The sequence below is a fragment of the Jaculus jaculus genome, chromosome 2 (assembly GCF_020740685.1).
Source record: "Jaculus jaculus isolate mJacJac1 chromosome 2, mJacJac1.mat.Y.cur, whole genome shotgun sequence".
Taxonomy (NCBI): domain Eukaryota; kingdom Metazoa; phylum Chordata; class Mammalia; order Rodentia; family Dipodidae; genus Jaculus; species Jaculus jaculus.
Window position 1 is genome coordinate 160,066,547 of NC_059103.1, and position 23,074 is coordinate 160,089,620.

General features: G+C 40.2%; 1 protein-coding gene across 1 annotated transcript in view; it reads left to right on the forward strand.

Moving 5' to 3' along the window:
- The first annotated feature begins 17,760 nt into the window (after window positions 1-17,760).
- The window catches only part of Ripk2 (receptor interacting serine/threonine kinase 2), a 34,294-nt gene continuing 28,980 nt past the window's right edge, over window positions 17,761-23,074 (forward strand). The window contains exons 1-2 of the mRNA XM_045144694.1: window positions 17,761-17,934; window positions 22,402-22,555. Of these exons, the coding sequence (XP_045000629.1) occupies window positions 17,762-17,934; window positions 22,402-22,555 (327 nt within the window). The 5' untranslated portion in view covers window position 17,761. The remainder of the gene's footprint in view (window positions 17,935-22,401; window positions 22,556-23,074) is intronic.

Genomic DNA, 23,074 nt, shown 5'->3' on the forward strand with positions numbered 1-23,074 from the left:
AGGTTTCGTGGCAAGCTTTCAATTCCTACTTCACAAAGGGAAGGTGAGAAGCTGTCATGATCACTTTTTCCTGGGGAGATATAAATAAACACCTATTCACCCCAGATAGGGAACTTAACAACAAACCAAATAAACAATTTCACCCAAGTCTACCTCAGTGAATTAATAGTTTATTGAGGTTACTAACGGAGTTGGTATGAGAGACTACTGACTGGAATACAGACAACTAAAAAGCAGCTACATCAAGGAACAGCCACCCAGCATATGACTCAAGGAAGCTGGTCCTTGGAACTCACTGCACCATTTGCAGGCAGCACAAGAGTGTGTCCCAAGTAGTTCTTACTCCATGGCTCTGGGAAGGGCTTTGGGGATTTTTGAATTTCAGGATCTTACTGAGACCTATCTTTGTTTACTTCCTGAGCCTTAAAGAGCCACTATCCATTTGGAACTCCCGGAGATTCAATGGGCTTGTATTTCCATTTGGAACTTCCTAATGAGCTTCCCTCCAGGATGAAGCCTTTCAATTTGAAGGAAATAGCTATGCAACAGAGGTCACACCAGGAAGCAGTGCTCTTAGGCAGAGCCCATTACTAGAAAATGCTGAAAGAGTCATCCAAGCAGCTGAAACCAGAGTTCCAGGAGCATAGATAATACAGTTGTGAATTTTAAAAAGATGCCAGCATTTATTATTCCCTCAGTTTTGGATACTTTACAATACATCTGGACAATGATGGACACTTGAACAAAGACTTTTTAAAGGGGCAATGATATAACTCAGTGGTAGTGTGTTTGCCTGAGAGCTATATTGCCCTGGGTTCTAATCCCCACCACTGACAAAAGATGTCTAAAAGGACTATAAGTAGAATTGCAGTAGACAATAAATGCAAGAAAATGAAAATATCAAGAGCTTTTCTTCACCCCAAGATTATCAAAAAAGTGTAAGATAAGGAAAATATTATTTGCAAAAGAAGAAAAAAAAAAAGAGAAATTCTGCCATTGGCAGAACTGATTTGGGATACTGATGTCTATGCATATATGTTCTTCATTTTATACCCAACATGCAATAAAAATCCTTAAATAGTTGATGCACACTATTATGATTGAGTTCATATATTCACAGTAACAAAGAGTTCATAATGGTTATCTTATGAGGAGTGAAGAGTAATGCTAATGAGATGTAAGGAAGGCTTATCCTTATTGGCTGAATTGTATGCATATTTATGACTTTTTGTTATAAAGTAACCCACATTCCTCTGCTGTTCAAAGACAGTATACTTTAAAAGTCCCATAGTTTTTATCAATCCCAATGATGTTCATACATCCCCATAGTCCAAGATCTTTTAACTGAGCCATAATACCAAAAAATAATCTCAAAAAACCCATAATAGCACAGAATAAATATTCACACTGCAAAAGATGACACTAGGCATAGCAAAGAAACATTCAACCAATACAAGCTTTAAACAACCAGGGCAAACATCAAATTCTGTAGCTTCAAATGCAACAACTCTAGCCAGTGACAAATCTCAAAGTCCGATAATTCTAACCAACAACAAGCCTCTGGCATTCCAATTCCACCCTCCAGCGAGGCTACTCCGAGTCCTGGAAAACTTCATCGGGGCCAGAAGCTCTCCTTAGCAGCCATCTTGTGGTCCTGGCATCTCCTCTGGGTCTCCACCTCAAGCCACCGTTCATCCTCATGGCCCCATGGGGGTATCCTTGCAGGCATCCAGCAAACCTGCTTCACACTGCCCAAGGCCATTTCCAAATCACAAGACCATGTTGCAAACTCAATGGCCCTCTTTCCAGCATTTCTTATACTCCACAATTACAGGTAGGGTGCCAATTTGTTAATCCAGAGTGGGCAATAAAGCAGACTTTGAAGAAAAGGACACTCCTTGAGCACTCAGACCCCTTAAAAAGAGTCTAAAGTTTTCCTGTTGCCCCAGTGCAGGTCAGCTAGCCCAGTCTCAAAGGTGTTATCTCTTAATTGCAGCTGAACAGGTGAAAATTCACCCAAAGATTTTTCTTTCTGTGCCATATCCCTCTGCTCACACCAGTTCATTTCTATGCAAAGCAAGCCTGCACAACTTCCCAGGACATAGGCATAAGAACAAGCTTCTCACACAAACTGCTAGCCCAGTCCAAGCAAAGTTCTTTCTCACCCTCATAAGCCAAACCTCACAGTCCATAGTTCTTACTGCATTCAGGTCTTGCAGCTCTGACTGGAATAGTCCATCAAGCTGTACTTACAGCACTGCAAGGCATCTCTTAAGCCAAGGTTTCAAATCCTTCCATATTCCTCTTGAAAATCAGCTCCAAAAGGCCAAAGCCACACAGTCAGATGTCTAGCAGAAATCCCACTCCTCAGTACCACTTTACTGTTGAAGTCAGGTTCAGATTGCTGGTAGAAATCACCCAACCAAAAGCAGATTCTAGGAAAAAAGAGATTTATTTTGGCTTACAGGCTCAAGGGGAAGCTGCACGATGGCAGGGGAAAACGATGGAATGAGCAGAGGGTGGACATCACCCCCTGGCCAACATTAGGTGGACCACAGCAACAGGAGGGTATGCCAAACACTGGCATGGGGAAACTGGCTTTATCACCATAACCCCACCCCCAACAATACACTCCCTCCAGGGGGCATTAATTCCCAAATATCCATCAGCTGGGAACCTAGTATTCAGAACACCTAAGTTTATGGGGGACACCTGCCTCAAACCACCACAGAAACTTTATAAAACCCACCAATATGTACAATGAACACAGAACAATAAACAAAAAGTTCTGTTGCTTATAAACTACACATCAGATAGTGTTTTGTTTTGTTTTGTTTTGTTTTTCGAGGTAGGGCCTCACTCTGGCTCAGGCTGACCTGGAATTCACTATGTAGTCTCAGGTTGGTCTCGAACTCTCAGAGATCCTCCTACCTCTGCCTCCCGAGTGCTGGGATTAAAGGCGTGCGCCACCACACCCGGCTCAGATAGTATTTTTTTAATAGCATCTTAAATGGACTAAAATACCTCTCTGGGATCTTACCTAAATTTCATCCAATATGGGCTCTGACTTTTATCTCCTTTTCCCTGACAGTATCTGACATCCAATAAAATGTCCCTGCTTCAAGATGGCTGCTGTGAGACCACATATGACTTGCTTATTCAGTTAGGCTACCACTGATCTCAAGGATTATTTGTAGCTTTTAAAAAAGAGGCACATCTGTAAGAGGGAACTGTTGGTACTATTTTCCCTTCCTCTTAGAGCCCTAAGGCAGTAGGACCACATGCCAGAAACAACAGCCAAACAAAATAACAACTGAAAGATTGCCATTGTTAGAACAAGGAAGTGGCTTTGTTGACATGAAGCAGACATGATGAATATACCACTTTTCTTTTCCCTAGTGGTTCAAAACACTGCTGTGTAATGGCTAGATCCTGTTAGACAGGTTGGACTCACACCCTTTTCAGATTTTAAAGCCTAAAAATACTAGCATCAAAATTACTCTATAAGAAGAACTAGAGAGAGAGGAGGAATTACCTGACAAGTTAGGGTTGGGCAGAATGTTGGGGGTGGGTTGTCTTGGAGGGGTAGGGGGTAGGAAGGGTGGGGAAGAAATTACACATAAGTTAAGACAACATGAATCAGTTCCGTAGAAATCCTAATTCTGACTAGCATTTTATAAGATATAACCACCAAAAAAGGAAGAGAGTAGACAGTCCAGACAGAAGGTAGAAAAAACTTGATCTTCTTAAAACCACAGACACTGGCCAGTAATTCCCAGGTCCAGAGTTGGGTTGCCCCCTATAGTGAGCTGTTGGCCAGGGAGACCCATGAGGTCCCCAAAACAATGTAGGCCATTGGCAAAACACTTGATACCTGCCAGAGCTAAAAGGTAAGACCCTTTTGTTGAAGATGCAATAGGCCATGGTCACAGGACATGGGATTACCATGCTGAAACTGAAAGGGAAACTAGCTCCCTCCTGTCTAGCCCCAATAGTGCTGGAAAGTACTATGGGAGCTGCTGGAAGTAAATGGTCACCAACAGCATGAATATGCAGGGGACCCTGCAGACTACAAAATCAACCAGCCAGATAAGAAGTATATACTTGTGCAATAGTGGCACACAGCCTCTGTAAGTAACCAACTGTTCTCTGATTGGACATGAGGCTTGCTCAGTAAGAGAGAACTCCTACCTCATAATAGAAAACAAATCAGATTCCCATAGTCAGGAAACTCAGACTTCAGAGAGAAGCCCCACTACTTTCTGGAGAAGAAGAGTGGCCTTGCACACCAAAAATGTCTCAAATAACTTTGCATACCCCCTTTAACCCAAGCTGCTCTTGGTTGGAGAATCTGCTTTATTTTACATATGGCAGAGAAAATAAAGCACAGTGGAGATCCATTGATAAGATAAGAAGATAATCAACTGCCCACTATGAGACTTGCCACCTCTTCCACATCTGCCAGGGTCCAGAAGAATTTGCAGTGGAAGTCAAATCATGAACATGGTAGTCAAGCAAAACCTATCAATGCAGAAATCCAGAGGCTATGGAGAACTGAACACTAAATCAGACTGCCAACAGGCCTGCCATGGCTCAAGGAACATTATTGAAGGGGTGACAGAAAGATTATAAGAGCCACAGAATGGGTGTGAATACCCTGAGACACAGTCCCTCTACTATCCCATTGGGACTAACTGAGGCCTTCATTCAGTAAATGCCATAAGCCCATGGAAGAGGGCCCCAGGAAAATGGGAACAGGGGAGAGGGAATGAAAGAGTATAATCTGTTAAAAAAATAAATTATCACAGTCAAATGGATGGACCTGGAAAGGATTATACATAGCAAAGTAACCCAGGCCTAGAAAGCCATGTGCCCCATGTTCTCTCCCATATGTGGATTGTAGCTACAAATGTTGGACTTGTATGTGATTTGGAATAAAACTCAGTCCACAGAGGCCAGTAAGCTAGAAGGCACTATAAGGGAGAGAGAAGAGAGGTGGACTTAATGGGATGATACTGTATGTATGTAAGTAGAAGAAAAGATTACTGGGGGCAGAAAGGCCTAATTGAGGTCAGGGGAAGAGCATGAGTATAAAGGAAGGATTGGGGGAAGGCTAATCAAAACTTAAAAGAATATGGAACACTACTTTTTTGGACAATGGTGCACCCAGAAGCCATAGATTGTTACTTGAAACTTTCCAGTGCCAGGGATGGGATACCTTCCAGTGTTGTTGAATGGGGAGGTCCCTGATGACCCCAAAGCATTGCAGGCCATTGCCAAGGCTCATGGTTTCCCACCAGGGATAGATGGTAAGACCCTATTGCTGAAGGCTCCACATATGTGGGCTACAAGGTCACTGAGAAATCTTGCTGGAGCTGAGCTGAAAACCTGTAGACTAGCTGACAGAAATCTGAAGAAAGCTATGCTGCATGCACCTTCATAGGAGAAAAATCATCAGTGGAGGTAAACAGCAGTGGACACTGCAAGCCTTAAGTTGAGCCAAACAGGCCAAATGAGCCAACAGGTGCAATAGTGGCATGTCTATTATTGGGGAAAGGAACTGCTAATTGGACTGGAGGCCCACTCCATGGGAGGGAATACATGCCTGATGCTGAAAACCTATGATAGGGGAAGTCATGACTCCTAGAGGTATAATGCCTGCTGGTGTCTGCACAATTTATGCATATAAATGCATATCTTGTGCTCACCAAACTGCCTGGTAAGCACTTCTCTTAATGTTCACACCCATATATTAATGCTACTCTCACTTTTGGTTAGAAAATCTTCTCTTTTAAGATAGTGGTGAACTCTGGGATTACTCAAAAGGCACAACAGTGCTGAGAAGTGACAGAGGAGTGCTCAGCACTGAAACATTTCTACCACACCTTCCAAGGCTCAGGGTCCATGGTGGAAGAGGTAGGTATTAGAAAGAATGTAAGAGCCAAAGGAAGCATAAGACTCCTTACAATGTACTCTTCCAGACACAAAATGGTCTGGATACCCATGATCATGCAGTGTCTGGTACTACCTATACAAGACTATCATAATGGAAGGAAAAGATGATGACATCAAAATAAAATAAAGACTGATTGAGAAGGGGAGTGGATATAATGGATAGTGGAGTTGTGAAGGGGACAGTGAGGTAGAGGGAATTATCATGTTTTATTGTCTATAATTATGGAAGTTGTCAACAATAGAAAATAATAAAATAATAACAATTACAGTCAAGCAAGTGATGTGGAATTCACTTTAATTGGGCTATTAGCTGAATAAAAGTTGGTGGTTTAAGAAACTAGAATAATTCTCAATTACATTTACCTGTAAGTTAAAGAGACATTAGCTTCCTAATTTCTTAAATTAGCAGAGTTTATAAAAACAACACAGATTCACTATACATTTCAGGCACCAAGTAGGGTCAAATGTGTTTTAAGAGCGCAAGCAAAAGCCAGGGTTTTCCACTAGAGCAGAAAGGAAGGAAATAGACAGGGAAAAACAGAGGCAAAACTGACAAAGGTAAAGCCAGCACCCCATTACCTAATGAGCTCTTAGGCAGCAGGCCTCCCTCCAGATTCCTACAGGATTTCTTCCTAGACATGACTCCCTTTGGACCTTACTGCAGAGTCTGAGTGAGTTCTCACTTTGTTGTACATGTGTCAAACCACTCAGTGACTCTCATATACTCTCGTCTTACTATTCAGAGCACAGCAAGTCACAAGCCTGTATTCCCTCAGAGAAAAGAATATGCCAGTAGACCAAGCTGAGAAAATGAGGGTAAAGTTGCAAAAGGGAGATTTATTCTTTTGTTGTGGTGGTTTTTTTTAAGAAAATATCTAGGGCTGGAGAGATGGCTTAGCAGTTAAGCACTTGCCTGTGAAGCCTAAGGACCCCGGTTCGAGGCTCGGTTCCCCAGGTCCCACGTTAGCCAGATGCACAAGGGGGCACACGCATCTGGAGTTCGTTTGCAGAGGATGGAGGCCTCTCTCTCTCCCTCTATCTGTCTTTCTCTCTGTGTCTGTCGCTCTCAAATAAATAAATAAATAAATAAAAATTTTTTAAAAAAAGAAAATATCTAAATTAATACACAACTGCCTTGGATTTGAAACTCAGCCAATGACTTAGCAGTTTACACACAAGACTTTGACAGAGCAGAAATCTGTCTGGTACTGCCACATATTGGGCCCTGTGAGAAAACAGCTAACAAAACTTTAGTTACTGTGGCACTGTTCAAAGTGCGTTAGTGGAATTAACTCATTACATCTCAGAAAGACTATATAACTGATAGGGAAAGTATAAACAATATGTTCAAAGTCAGAGAGCTGGTAAAATAAATAGTTGTGATGAAACCACATATCCTGTTGCTAGAGCCTGTATTCTTAACCATATTATTGATGTTTTTAAGTATGATCCACTGTTAAGAAATATGACCCCTGACAGGAAATTTGTTCTTAACACAACCTACTACACACATATTAATATAAGTATTTTATAGATAATGGCATATAGGTAATATCTCTGAAACTGAAAACTGATCAATCTAATTTATGCAATGCATTCAGGTGTTATATCCTATTTTACTGTTTAAATCTGCTGGTCACTTTCCCCACAAAATTAAACATCCACTGAGCTGATATCTGAAAACCAAAGGACTATCTGTATTTCTTTTCACTACTATGGGAACTTTATGAAGATTAAATATGATAATAAATAATGGAACAGTCAGTATAACCTGTGCCACATACCAAGTGCTCAGAATATGGTAGCTAATACTGATCTTGAAAATTGCCAACTAAAAGCCAGGCATGGCGGCACATGCCTTTAACCCCAGCACTTAGGAGGCAGAGGTAGGAGGATCACCATGAGTTCGAGGCCAACCTGAAGGTACATAAATGAATTAAAGGTTAGACTGGACTACCTCAAAAACAAAAAAAAAAAAAAAGAAAGAAAGAAAGAAAGAAAGCCAACTAAAAAATAACATGAAAGAAAGCAAAGAAAATCAGCTCTATGGGAGACAGAAACAGGGGAAAACCCTGAGTAGGCTAGCAATAAATTTATTGGCAATTAGGATCTGTCCTTGGCAGTGAAATGGAGAATTTCCCCAGTATTTTTAAGTTGTTCTGCAGAGGAAATCCATATTTGGAAAGAGAAAGCTGGTTGGTTTCCTGTATCTACTAAGAAAGGGTAAGTTGCAAGTGGAAGTGCCTTTTTTTTTTTTTGTCAAATTCCAACTTATTGATTGGTCTGCATAGATATCCCACATTTATGCTGCATACAGGTATCTATACAAAATTGGTCTTCAAAAGCAGTTCTTCTAGGGAGAGATAGTCACTTTTTGACGATCTATCAAATTAGCCCATCCCCCCTGGTTTAAAGGCAGCTTAAACTCACTGTCTTATGGTTCTGGAGTAGAGAAACTGAACCAGGTCTCATCAGGCTGAACTCATGGTGTCAGCAAAGGGATCTTCTGTAGAATTGTCAGGAAAGAATCCATTTCCCTATTGTTCTACCCACTTTCTGGAGGATCCCTGCACTCCATGGTTCATGGCTCCTTCTTCCATCTGGAAAGCCCCCAGTTATGGATTCAATCTTTGTTAAACTAAGCAGTTCTAACTCTGACACTGACTCTGTTTTCACAGTTCCCCTGCTGTCCCTTCTGCCTCCCTCCTCCATCTTTGTAGAACATTTGTGGTAACATGGAGTTCACCTGAATAATCCAAAATAATCTCATTTCATTTTTTTTATTCATTGTGAAATTTACTGTGTGAACAAATCATGGTATTGGTCCCATTCTCCTCATGTTATCCTCTTACATCCCCTTTTCCTTGCCCCCATACAATGAAGGTCCTTCTCAGGGGTTGTTGGAATTCACCATGGGGTTATGAATGCAGGCCTGCCTCATCATACTCTCAAACACTTCCTTGCCCAAAGCTAAGTATTAGACATATGCACATTTAGTGATTCAAAAATTTCTCCATCACAAATTTCTTTTACTCTTCTCCAGACCTTATTTTGAACAGATTCATTTAATTTTTATTCACTAAAGGCAAATTTCTCGTTGAAATTCCCAGTCGCTTTTTGTAGATCTCTTTATATCTGTGTGTGTGTGTGTGTGTGTGTGTGTGTGTGTGTGTGTCTCTTGAGTCAGTAATTCACTTTGTATTCTCAGGGTGGACTCAAATTCATGACAATTCTCCTACTTTTTGCCTCCTAAGTGCTAGGATTAAAGGCATGCACCACCATGCATCACTTCAAAAATTTTTTAATATCATTTATTTACTTATGAGAGGGAGAAAAGGAGAGAGAGAATGGGTGTCCCAGGGCCTCCAGCCACTGCAAATGATTGCATACATCATCTTGTGCTTCTGGCTTACATGGGTACTGGGGAATCAAAACTGGGTCTTCAGGCTTTACAACCACTAAGCAATCTCTCCAGCCCCTAGTTTTTTATACTTTTTTAAATTTGCAAGCAGAGAGAGAAAATGAGAATTGGCACACAAGGGCCTCCAGCCATTGCAAACAAACTCTAGATGCATGTACCACCTTGTACATCTGGCATTACATGGGTATTTGGGAATCAAACCTGAGTCCTTAGGTCTTATAGACAAGCACCTTAACTGTTAATCCAGCTCTCCAGTCCTCTTTAGATCTTTTCTGATCTACATAATTTCAGCTAAAAATTAAACTTAATATTTGAACATATTTTGCCTCATTTGGAATACTGGTGTCGAGAATTCAGTCATCTAGATATCTAATGGGATATAGTTGTCCCAGATTAAAATAATGGCCTAATGGTTGAGAGAAGAAAATGGAATTCAGTGGACTAAACAACAGAAATTGTGTCTGACCTGAGTCTCAAAGGAGCATGAATTTCAGGCATACTTCAGAAAAACAAAGAATGATAGCAGCAAAGAGGAATGAGGCATGTAGGGATGAAACACCAGAAGCATTTTTAGATAGAACTTGAAAAAAAGATGGATTATAGAGGAATAAATAAAGCATTTAGGCTTTGATAAATATATAAATAAATATTGATTTAACTAGCAAGAAAAATACCTTCTCAAAGTTCATGGGTTTTATTTGAAGTTGGGGAGAATAGTTAGTACTTGAATGAAAATAGAGATGAAAGAACATGGCTAGAAACCAGCTCTTGGTAGCACCTGCTAGGAGGGAAATTGGGTCATTAGGACACATGAAAGGGTGAGAATAAATTTTACTGAATACCCTTTGACTCCTGTAAACTTTACACAATGTGCCTGTGTGAGCTAGAAATATGTCACTACATATATGTATATTAAGACTACCTTTACTAACCCACGGTGACATAGAGTCAAACCAAATATATGCTCATATTAGACAAGAGCTCAGGCTAGAACATGCCCCATTCAGTCTTCCACTACCCCTCAGCAGCCTAAAAACTACTTTAACTATTTTCTCATTGACATAAAAAAAAATATATATTCCTTCTGCATCTGCCTACCTACCTCACCCAATGCTTCAACTCCAAGTTGGAGGGATGCCCAATTACTTTAGTACTTTTACATGGTTGCACAACTTGCATGAGCATCTAATTCATAAGTGACTCAGATATGTCACAAGATTCAGTCATTTACCCCAGAGACCGTGGCTAGTGATACAGTCACAAGGCAAACACAACATAACCCAGCCCACTATCCTGGCTCAGACAATGCCCAGCAGCTGGTTTCTTTCCAACCCCAGTGCTCCCACTTCATCCCCAGTGGACTAACATCAATGTTTACCAGTTTAAATGAGTATACAATCCAAAGGAAATTTTTAGCACATCAATGGATAGCTACCCTATGCTATCACATTAATATTTAGTGTTGATCTGTTTACAAAAAAATAAAATAACAAGGGTATTTTTGTGGGAAGATGTTGTACTTCCTGGATAATCTGTTCCACTAGATGTGTAATACTGGAAACTTCAACAATCATAGCAACTACAACACAACACCAAGACAATCAAACTGTGCAGAACGTTAATGAAAGGCTATAGAATTCTTTGAATATCTTTGAGGAATAGAAAAAGAAGTTCAAACGCATTCAAAAGCAGTGTTATACTCTTGCTAAAAATGTGTATGTTTTACATCATATTGTATAAATGAGTACAAATTATAGCAGGTATACAAGAAATAATAAATCAAAACCAAACTTGTAAAGCTAGACCCAAGAAGCAAGCTTAATTCTCTGCACAATTTACCAGTTTCTATGTATTATATCACATGTGACACAATATGAATGAAAAGTATTTCATCCAATTACCTAATCTGCCTATCAAATGATAGTTAATAAAGAAGTATTGAGCTTCCCACAGATGAGTAATTTTAGAAGCTATGTTAACAGGAAAAGACCTAAGGGTGAAATAATTGCTAAGCCTCTGAAAAAAACAATCACCATTCTCTTGAAAGTCCTCGAAAGCACAATATCCTGTTTCTTATAAATGTCCAGCATAGAATTCTTCCCCAAAATACTGAACTAAAACTAAAAAGTGGAAAAAAAAAACTTTGAGCTAAAACAAGATGAATTAATATGCTCATGAAGTGCTTGCACAAAACTTATCTCTTTCACTCCTCCTGTCACTTATCAATGATGAAAGCAAATGTCAGTAGGAATGGGTGATGACACCAAGACAGAGACTAGTCATGAAACCAAGCTCAACCTTGTTAACACATTTTTATACATATGATAAAAGCCAAGCACACATGCAGATTTCAGAGTTTTTGTTCATCTATCTACAAATTATACATAAAAACTTATAGACTTATATGATGATGATTAACTTGATACATGCTACTACATCAGAAGGGAGTTAGTATAGACTTGATTAAGGGTGGCTATCACTCCTTTAAAATATGCAGGCCCACTAATGGTTTTGAGAAACATAGTTCTCAACCTTGGAGTTGCAGTCCTCTTAAAATATATCACATAGACTCTGAACAAATTTTCCTCTTGTCTTTGATACCAGAATATGGTTCTTCTCTTTAAATTACATCCTTAGGCAACTTATTTTCTTAGTTTTGTTGAATAATTTATATATCATATTTTTCATGTATAAAGTATATATATGAAATTCATATTTCAGTTTTATCACTTCACAATTTAATTGGATACTTGTTTTTATAACTTCATCTCTAATTATAATAATTTTTGAACATAAATTTGGTGGCTGAGGAAATTAATATGCCAAATAATCCTGTAGGCTTTTTGTTCAGGAACTGTGGTCTCCAAATAGAGCTATAACAACATTGACTCCCAGCCTAAAGGGATAATAGTTGAAGTAGTACCATTTTTATTAATGGTCTTTCAGACTGGTAAACAAAGTAAATATGGCTGAGTCTGTGTGATCTCACATTTGAAACCAGATGGTAGCATTTCATAAACCAGCCTTGACAATCATAAAACTGATATTTCCTACTTATACTCAAACTGGCAAGGCTATAAACACATTATTTGGGAAGTAAAACTAGTATTATTTGGGTATAACCTTATGTACATATTGTTTAATTCTCATAACAACCTTATGAAATGTATTGCCACTACATAATCAGTGAACAAAGATTCATGGAGATGAAATAATGCCAACAATATCTTATACATTAATAAAAAAGAATAATTCCCTCTGTCCAATATTAAAGACCTAGCTGGTTAATAAATACTGCATGAATTCATCAGCATTTCTCTAATCAAAGGCCACCAGAAACTCATCTGCAATGCTACAAAACTGGATTTACAGATTCACTGCAATTAGGGGAAAAAAAATGGGGAACAACAAGGCATCTCAATAAGACAGTGTGAGGAAGAACTTAGTAAAGGACTTGGGAGCATTCAAAGAAACAGAGATCCACTCTGGACTGGGAACTATCCAGGAGAGGAGCAGGAGTAATTCTCTGATGAGATATCGTCATTCTCTTCTCTAACCACTGAAAGAACAAAATCAAAATGCTATAATTGGAAAAGAAGCAGTAGCCTATCAGTCATCATTAGCTAGGAACGGGGAATGTTTGTTTTTCTTTGTTTAGACAGTGTTCTTCTTTTCGTTTTTTCACACATAATCATGAAGCTCTTATTTCTGACTTGCTCTACTACAATCTCAAGACTGCTTTGTCTGAGGTTGATGTCTTATAGAGTATTTATGTTCTTATGGGAGATCTCTACACCTTCAAGGTAAACACCTGGCCAGCTCCCAAGTAGTACAGGTTGTTTTACTATTTCTCAAACTAAGAAAAATTGTTTTGCTCCAAGCACAAAACTGGTTAAAAAAAAAAATAGCAACCATCACTTCTAACATATATATAGTTGGATTTAGTATATAAGGTCCTCTTATAGTAAGTCACTGTATAACTTGAGTTTCTCAAGACAGTCCTGCCAGGTAAATAGGGCAGAGTGCCTAATGACACAACGTCAGGGACTCCATTCACAGTGAGTTTCATGTGAATAATGCCCCCTGAGTCTGTGCAACAAGGATGCTCCATGAGGGTACACATTTCTGTTCCTTTTGACAATTATTAAAAACTGGGTCAGAGAGGCTTCTGGAACACTTCTTATTTCCCAATAAGCCTCCTAGTTCTCCCTGGCAGTCTGTACAGCTGCTGATGCTGGATCCCTGATGACTCACAGTTTCCACTTCCAGAGCACTGCACCAGCCTGCTCTGTTAAGAACTAAACTACATCAGCTACTACTGTGAGGAAAGTTCTGCCTTTTCTCTGCTTCACACAAAATGCTAAAAATATCCTCTTTCATGTAGTACTTCCTAAAGCAAAAATAAGTGCAGCCTAAAAAGTTAATACAATTTGCTTACAGCTAGGTTATATAGCAAGGAACATGATTTTGAGTTCTGAAAAAAATATTAAAAAGCAAAATATTTGGCTAAATTTAGGAGCTGAAAATTTTAGATGCAAACAAAATAACTAGTTATAGATTTTTACACACTCTGGGAAATCTGCCAAACAAAATTCCAAAGGAAAATGGAAATTCCCAGGAACTTTCTGAAATAATCATTGTTCAACACCATCTTTTTGGAACTAGGAAATTCCCTCATCACTGTATTTCTCTCCTTTGACATTACACAAAGTGAAACTGAAAACAGAGCACATCAAAGCAGTTCCCAGAAAGGAAATAGACTCTGATCTAAATAGATGTGTTCCAGAATCCTACCTCTAACTTAAAAACTGTGACTTATCCAATTCACCTTATCAGATGAAGCACACTTTCATTAAGTTACCACAAGTGCTTTTCGTTTTCATATCTCTTAAGAATGTCAGACTATCTTACCATGCCTATTTGGTACACATTAAATGCCATATTAAATGAAAAGGAGAAAAATTTTCTCCTTTTTGTTTATAGGCAAATAGACATACAGCAATGTATGTCTACATTCAGCTTCCATTCTTCTTCAAGCAGATAACAATGCAGGGGGTTTTTAAAACAAATTGTTTTTTCCATCTTTTCTACTATAATAACTAAATATTTAATTTGAAGAATAACTTGAAATTTCATTTGGGTGGTTTAATTCCTTTATATTGATGACAACATAAAAGACAGTTTATTCAACCAGTTCTGTCTTAAATGCAAGACTTCCAAGTTTGAAAGTAGAAGTCAGCAAGGGCAAAGATTCCTTGGTCCTCTTACCTAGTGTTCTAAATGGCTAATCAGCTTTAAAAGTACAATTCCATGGAAACAACTTAGTGTTTCTTGATAGGTAAGCAATTAAACAACTATGGTATACCTATATCATGTAATACTGCTCAGCAAATTTAGAAACTAATGACACAAGCAAAACATCATACAGATCTTGAGGCCATGACATTATTAAGTGAACAAAGCCAATCTCAAAATGTTATACATCTTATAATTCCGCTAATAAAATTGTTGTGGTTTACAGATGAAGTATCCTTCCAAATGCCCCATTTGTTAAATACTTGGTCCACAGCTGGTGGTACTATTGAGAGGTGAGTGGTCGTGAGGCTAGCTTCATCAATGAATTTATCCATTGATAGCTTATAACTGAGTGAGCTATCAGAAGGTGGGGGCCTAGTTGAAGAATATAGGTCACAGGATGGTGGTAGGCATGCTACCTTTAAAGGATATACTTTGTCCTTTAACCCCTCCTCCTTTCTCTCTCTTTTCCAGGCTACCACAAAGTAAACAGCTTTGTTCTACTACATGTTCCCTGTCATGGTCCAGAAGCAAGGCACAACCATGGACTAAGACATCTGAAGCAATGAGTCAAAATGAACCCTTCTTTCTTTGTTGATTTTTGCACTTTTTTCTATTTTGAGACAGTGATGGAAAAGTTAGGTCATTAAAATGCTTTAAAATGACAAAAATTGTAGCTATTGAGAACAGATTAATTACTAACAGGGTTTAGTTATGGGAAAAGGCAAGGAGGTGAGTGTACCTGTGCAGAAATAGTACAAAGAAAATCTCTGCCATATTGGATTACCTATCTGTACTGAGGTGATGATACAGTAATCTAGCTGTTATGGTTTAAGTGTAAAATTCCTCCATAGACCCGTATATTTGAATGGTTGGCCCAAAGCTGGTGGCACTTTTTGGGAAGGTTGTAGTACCTTTAGAAGATGGAGGCTTGCTAGAGAAGTTGGTCACTGGGAATGAGACCTGAAGTTTTATTCCTTGCCCCTTTCTGCTTCCTGACTACAAAGACAATGTGACAAGCCACTCTCTGGCTCCTGCTGCTATGTGGGCAGAATGCAGCCATGTGATATCTGTGATATTCTGGCAAAGAATCTGGCTGCATTCTGCCCACATCCTGAGAACTTGAACAAGGTCGAATTTAAAAGCAATAAAAGAACATGCTCAGTGGAGGAAATTTCAAGGCAGAATAATACTGAGAGACCCTTTCTCAAAAAACACCCAAAGAACACCACACACATACATGTGTGTATGTACACACACACACACACACACTGAATTAGGGAAGATTCCAAGAGTAAAGACCACATGGTAGAAAGCAGTTCTCTGTAAATTCCTTAGGGTGTCTTAAAAAGTGGTATAAAGAAATGACAGATTTTCAATTGTCTTGGTAGCTGAATTAAACTCACTTGTTATAACACAAACAGCTAACAGTAACCCTAGAACTTTCCAACACTTATAATGTTAGAGAACGGTAAATCATGGAAAAGATTTGTTCAAAATGTAGTGAATAGGGGCTGGGGAGATTGCTCATTGGTTAAGGCACTTGCCAGCAATGCCTAGAAACACAGGTTCGATTCCCGAATACCCAGGTTCGATATCACAGATGCACAAGGTGGCGCATGCGCATGGAGTTTGCAGTGGCTGGAGGAACGGCCATTATCTGTCTCTTTGTCTCTAAAAAAGGAAAGAAAGGAAGAAGGAGGAGGAGGAGGTGGAGCAGGAAGGAAGGAAGGAGGGAGGGAGGGAGGGAGGGAAGGAAGGAAGGAAGGAAGGAAGGAAGGAAGGAAGGAAGGAAGGAAGGAAGGAAGGAAGGAAGGAAGGAAGGAAGGAAGGAAGCAAGCAAGCAAGCAGCAGCAGTGCAGGAGAAGCAGCAGCAACAGCAGCAGCATCAGCAGCAGGGCATCCCTGCCTTAGGTGTTATGGCACTAGTAGAGAGACTTTTCAGAACTTTTGCAGGAAAAGATAAGTTTCTTAGTCTTACATTTCTGCTATCTAATATTTACTTGAATAATTTCACTTTATTTTTAGAATGAGAAGTGATATACTACTATTTTATATAAGGAACCTGAATACATAATTTGGCCCCTGGTGAATGTCTTTCAATGAGGCTCCCCACAAATATGCGATACCAAAGATAATTCTAATTTCCACTACACATCCTACAAAAAAGTAGAATAGGGTGTTTAAGCTAAAAAGATAGAAGGGTGACTTTTATTTAGTTGCTCATTAAACACTGGTTGTATCCTTCCTGAATCTATAAGGACCTGGAGGCACTGAGACTATCTTCCAATTTCTGTATTGGGTTGTAGGAATAAGAAAGAACGGGAAAGAGGACTAGATCCTGGGCAGAGGAGCATGTCACGGAAGCCAAAAGAACGTGTTACAGGGTTTGTCACTCAGCTACCTCACTCACTCAAGGAGAGGCAGGAATCGAGTCAAGAAGGGAGTCCAAGTGAGAGGTGAACCTGCACACTCACTGAGCTTTAAGGCCTTGGGAGTCTCCAGCCTTCCCCAAAGCGCTTCCCGGGGCTCCAGGGACAGGAGTGTGCTGTCCTCTCCCCGCCCCGTCTCAACACGAGGGCCGGTGGGGGCGGGGGCTGCTTACTCCTCCGAGGGCACCCGGCCCGCGGCCCGCGGCAAGGGGCTTTCCGCGAGGGAGCCTCCCCCAGCCTGGGTGTGGAGCGGGCACTAAAGACTCCCTCTGCCAGCCGCGCCCGGGGTCACGCAGCCCACCCGGACCGGGCTGGAGGCGACACCGCCCGAGCGCCGGCCCGGCCCGCCCGCTTGGCTGGCCGCCGCTGACGTCGCGGGCCGGCGAAGTTCGCGGAGGGCGGAGCGCCGGCAGGGCCCGCCGAGAGGCTCCTCCTCCTCGGCTCGGCGCGGCCGGAGACCGGACGCCGGCCGGGACAGGAAGGGCGAGCGCGGGCCCCGGGGTGCTGCGGCCGGCGCGGGCCTCGCGGGAATGGCTGGGCTGCGGTCGGAGGGTTCCGCACGAGGCAGGGCCGCGGCCGCGCCGGCGCCCGGGCGGATCTGAGCGCGCCCCAGCCGAGCGCGGCGGTGGAAGCGCCGGCCAGCGCACCCGGAACCACCATGGACGGGGACGCCATCTGCAGCGCGCTGCCCACCATCCCCTACCACAAGCTGGCCGAGCTGCGCTACCTCAGCCGCGGCGCCTCGGGCACCGTGTCGGCCGCCCGTCACGCGGACTGGCGCATCCAGGTGGCGGTGAAGCACCTGCACATCCACACGCCGCTGCTCGACAGGTAGGGCGCCGCCGCACCCCGCTCCCCGGCCTTCGCCGCCCACCTGGCTGGGGACCCTCCACACCCCTCCTCACTTCCCCGAGGTCACGCTAGCCCGCGGGCTGACGAGGTGCCCCTGGACGTGCACGCCTCCGCCGCTTTCTTCTGCCCATCCATCTCTCCGTCGCCCTAAGTGTCCTCTGCATGTTCCAAATGTCAGCAGCCGCAACCCAGCTCCAAAAGCCATTTGTTGACACTAATGTATGTGTGTGTGTGTGAGTGTGTGTGTGTGTGTGTGTGTGTATGTGTGTGTGTATGTTAGCTAGCCCTTAGCCACAAGAACAGTGGAACTCTGGAAATAACCCTGTCTGAATTGAAATATGCAGTGCATCTAAAATACACGCCGCGTTTTGAACATTTAGTACTAAAAGTAATAATATATCAGTACCTGTATTTTTATATTATATTCTTTCTTTATTGGAGAGAGAGAGAAAGGCAGATAGAGAGAGAATGGGCGTGCCAGGGCCAGCCACTGAAAACGAGCTCCAGATGCATGTGTCGCCTTGTGCTTCTGGCTTAGGGGAGTACTGAGGAATCTAACCTGGGTCCTTAGGCTTTGTAGGCAACCGCCTTAACCGCTAGGCCATCTCTTCAGCCCCAGTACGTTTATTTTGATTACATACCAAGATACTTTTCAAAAATTATATATATGATTTACACTATCCCCCTCTTCCCCCAGAATGGGAAGCACTATTTGTCCAGCATCCCAAAGGGACCAGGCAGCAGGCCAAGGCACAAGGCAGCAGAGGCCGCCTGGCCCACTTGGAGCTGTATTGCACAGGGCTGCTCCACAGTCTAGGATGTTTTGGCTTCAGTTTTTGTTTTGTTCGTGGTTTATTATATTCAATCATGGAAGTTTAAATATCAAGCCCACTTTGACGGGGAAGACTGTGCCCAAAGGAAATGTCTATTTTTATCTGTTATTAAATCAGAACGCTGTTTTGTGGTTTAAAAAAAAAAATGTTAATACCTCTCACTTCCTGGAATACGTTAGGCCCAATTTCAACATTTTAAGAAAAAGCTAGCATTAGTTCCAGTTTCCAGGAAATGGTTACAGCAGTGTATGATGGGCCCGTGACTGAACGTTGGTTAATGGGGCTAGTCTCGTGTATTTTAACTTCTGGCAGAAGTTAAACCTTGCATTTGGTTCTTTGTGAGTTAATCCATGGTTGCAACATTTTCTTCTCCTCCAATATCTACTATGAAAATACTATAATAAGTGTTAATAAATACTAGAATAAGCGATAGAGACCTAATTGGCAAAAAAGGCTTTTTAGCATACAATATCAGACAAATCTCTTGGCTTGAGTCCTCACAGAAGTGTTGGACTTTCATCTGCCTATGGCTTGTTTTATATCCACCATAGGCGAGATCATATTGTACATTTGGGATACTTCTTGGGAATTTCTACTTTTTGTATATTGTAATCCAGATTTTGGGATGTACACGGTATAGTGCCTTTTTATGCTGGGCCTTCTATTCTGTGGGCCAGTGCTGGGTGTGTGGTGAGTGATTGATTTAAAAGGCCAGATATATTTTATAATCAACTATACAAATAATGGATATTCAATGTTGATAGAGCATCACATATTCTAAAGCTAGTTGATTCTGTCACTTTGGATACTATTTTTTAAGGTTTTAATTTACCTAAGATTTATGCTATTTGTGGGCCAAGGAGTAGAGAGTACTCCTTTCCCATATTCATCAAGAAATTCTTGCTATAAAATATTTTGCTAAGTTGATTAGGAAATTGTCTTCAAAGAAGCACATTCTTTTCTCCTCTGTTGCCTAAGATCTTAGCAGTATGTATCTAGTGTAAGCATAGGGCTAGGCTTGTGCAATTGACTTCCAGGCTGTCTCTTTCCTCACTTATAAAATATAAATAATAAATACTATACTTGTCCTTCTTGGCTCTGGTACAGATAATGTCCACATTGTTCTTTTGATCACCTGAAAGAACAATAAGTTTATATGACATTATGTGTTTCTTGAATGATTAGTGAGTCATTCATTATTACCTGACTTTCATCCAATGAGTGGGCCTTCCACTGCAGGTTTCCCATTCCTGATGAGTAGGTGACTCCTATTGATTAGTCAAGTATCTTAGAGTAACTGTCTCCTGTTAAAATTTTGAGTTGGGTAATTTTAATGATAGGTTTATTAAGCTATATTTTACATTTCTAATTTAAAATCTTTTGACTTTACTTTCCCCCTAGGTCTTAAGAAAACCTAACTGCACAAACTGCCTTGCTTAATTTTCTGATCAAGCAATAGGATAGAAGGAACACAGGCTTCAGAGTAATGTGATTGCAGCTTGAATCTGGAACCAACCCTGCCAAAGTGCTATTGGTGTGGTCAGGAAACAACTATGCATTTTTCTGACCCTCAGTGCCCTTATATATAAAGTGGATTATGGCCCCAGCTTTGAGGGCTGATCCAAGGATTATAAGAAACACAAAGTTGTTGACACATACTACTTCATAGCAGAGGGTTAACTATTTAATATTTTTAGCGGAAGGAGGAAGAGTGTCTTACACACATATGTCACTGAGGCTGCTGCAGTATGCCCACTGTGGTTCTTTCTCTGTATCCAGGAATCTTCAGGTTCATTTTATAAGGATGCTGCACAGTAACTTTCTCTTGTCTCTTGGGACTGAACTGTCTGAACTTGGAAAATAGTTTAATTCAGCAGACCTCACAACTTGATATAATTGGTTTCCTTGCAGTCAGGATAGGGGAGAAAGGAAGTTTTATTACTTTATGTTTTCTTGAATTTTGAAACATAAAAAAATAATCTTACTCAAAAAAATGTAAGTGACTAAGGTTTTTGTGTTTTGGTTTTGGGTGTGTGTGTGTGTGTGTGTGTGTGTGTGTGTGTGTGTAATGTAGCCTGAAGAGTGTGCTCAGGAATGTCTGTTGCTATTATTTCAACAGCCATTCATGCAGAGCTTCCGTGGCTTATGAGCCAACTAGTCATCATCACTTACCTCATAGGCTTCTCCTGGAAGCATAGTCCTGTCGTTGCTATCACTACCCACACATGTCATATTAAAATTGATGACAGCTTCGAGTCCCATCTCTTTTGCTTTCTAATTCCCCCTTATTCAGTCATTCACAACACCATGCATTCTAATTCAGCTATTTTTTCCTTTCCACAACTACTTATAGTTATAGACTCTCCTTGCTTAGCCAGTATTAATTTCCTAACATCTGATATCCCAATCCTTCCTTTCTCTTGACCCTGTTGATCCTACTACCAATATGATGATCCTTGAATATAGTTTTACTGCATTTTTTCCTGCTCAAAACATTCAATTACAAATATCAAGTGAGTGTAACCACTCTAACCTGCCTTCACGGTCATGAGACATACCTTGCCTGCCTTTTTTGCCTTCACTCCTTTAACATGTACAGTTACATATCTTGAACCATATTAAACATTTCACTTCCTTTAATTTATTTGGCACATAGCTGTTGGACATCTACTATAGTACTATATACTATGCATTATATAGCCCTGGGGATGTGCATCTGTCTCTGTCACAATGGCCTCATCCACCTTAGCTGCCCTCTTTGCAGTGGTAAAATTCTATGCATCTTCTTCTTGGAGATGTGCTAACTCTCTTGCCTAAAACTCTTTCCTGTCAACTCCCCTGAGTTTGCTTTTCAATTTTCTCTTTCTTTCTGTCATTTTGTTTGTACTGAAAGACAAAAACATACTTTTATCTTTATATTCCTTGTAATGCTAAGCATCATTCTTCATCCATAGAAAAGTCATATATTTATGCAGTATTTCAAAGATCTGATATGAGCACTTCCCTGTTACCTTTGCTCTTTCCTTGAGTTTGGTGTATAACTGCTAAGTATGATTAACTTTTTAAAAATACTTTTATTTATTTATTTACTTATTTATATATTTGAGAGAGAAGGAGAGGCAGATAGATAGATATGGGGGGTCATGGTTGACGTTTGTTCAGCCATAATCATCTATTCATTTAGATCCATAGGATTTAAATGGTTTTCAATTCAGAATATTTGGAAAAAGATTTTACAAGGTTTGCAGCCATATAATTTAATATATTATTCTGGCCAAACATGTTCATTTTAGTACAAAATAAATTTCTAATTGAATTAGTTCAAAAACCAGTCACCCTAAGAGATAGGCTTTAGGAACTTCCTTGACCACTGTGTTCTGGGTTTAGCCCTTGTACTTGTCAGTGGTTTATAGAAGTTACTTTGTCTCTAAACAGACCTGTGAAATATATAGAGTAGGTATTATCTCTGTTTTAAATATGAAATAAAGGGACATGAAAGTTTTGAGATTTACAAGAGATCATATAGCTCATTAATGAAAAAATGAAGCTTAATCTTATGAACATGATTACTGTATATTTTCATTACCTAAAATAATAATACTTTTTTCCCTAGTGAAAGAAATGATATCTTAAGAGAAGCTGAAATTTTACACAAAGCTCGATTTAGTTACATTCTTCCAATTTTGGGAATTTGCAATGAGCCTGAATTTTTGGGCATAGTTACTGAATACATGCCAAATGGATCATTAAATGAACTTCTACATAGGGTAAGTATTGTACATATTAAATGATTACTTATTAACTAACTAGTTTAGACTGTACTAGTTTGGTTTTGCAATCAATCATATTACTTGATACATGAATGAATCAAAATAAGGATAAGGAAAAACCATTGTGGTGGTAACGTTTACTTTTTGTGGCTTTGTTTACTCTATTAAGATGCTATGGAGTCGAGCTTGTATTCAAAGGACCTAAATTATTTTACTGAGGTGGCTGTTCTTGACATTCATACTAAATTTTAATATCCATAGGTATATACATACAGGGAAGAATGGAAAATAGAAGAGATAAGTTCTATACTTTTTGTAACCCACTGTTAAGCCATATTTCATATTAATGCCTACTTAGGATACAAACTAAGGCTGTTAGTACAAATTCAGAATTAACAGGCCAAATAAATTTTCTGCAACTTTATGATACATGTTCTTTTCCAATCATAGTAGTGTAATCCATTACTTTTTTTTTTTTCCCTCAAGATACCTTTTACTCAGGCTTTGATTGTGAAT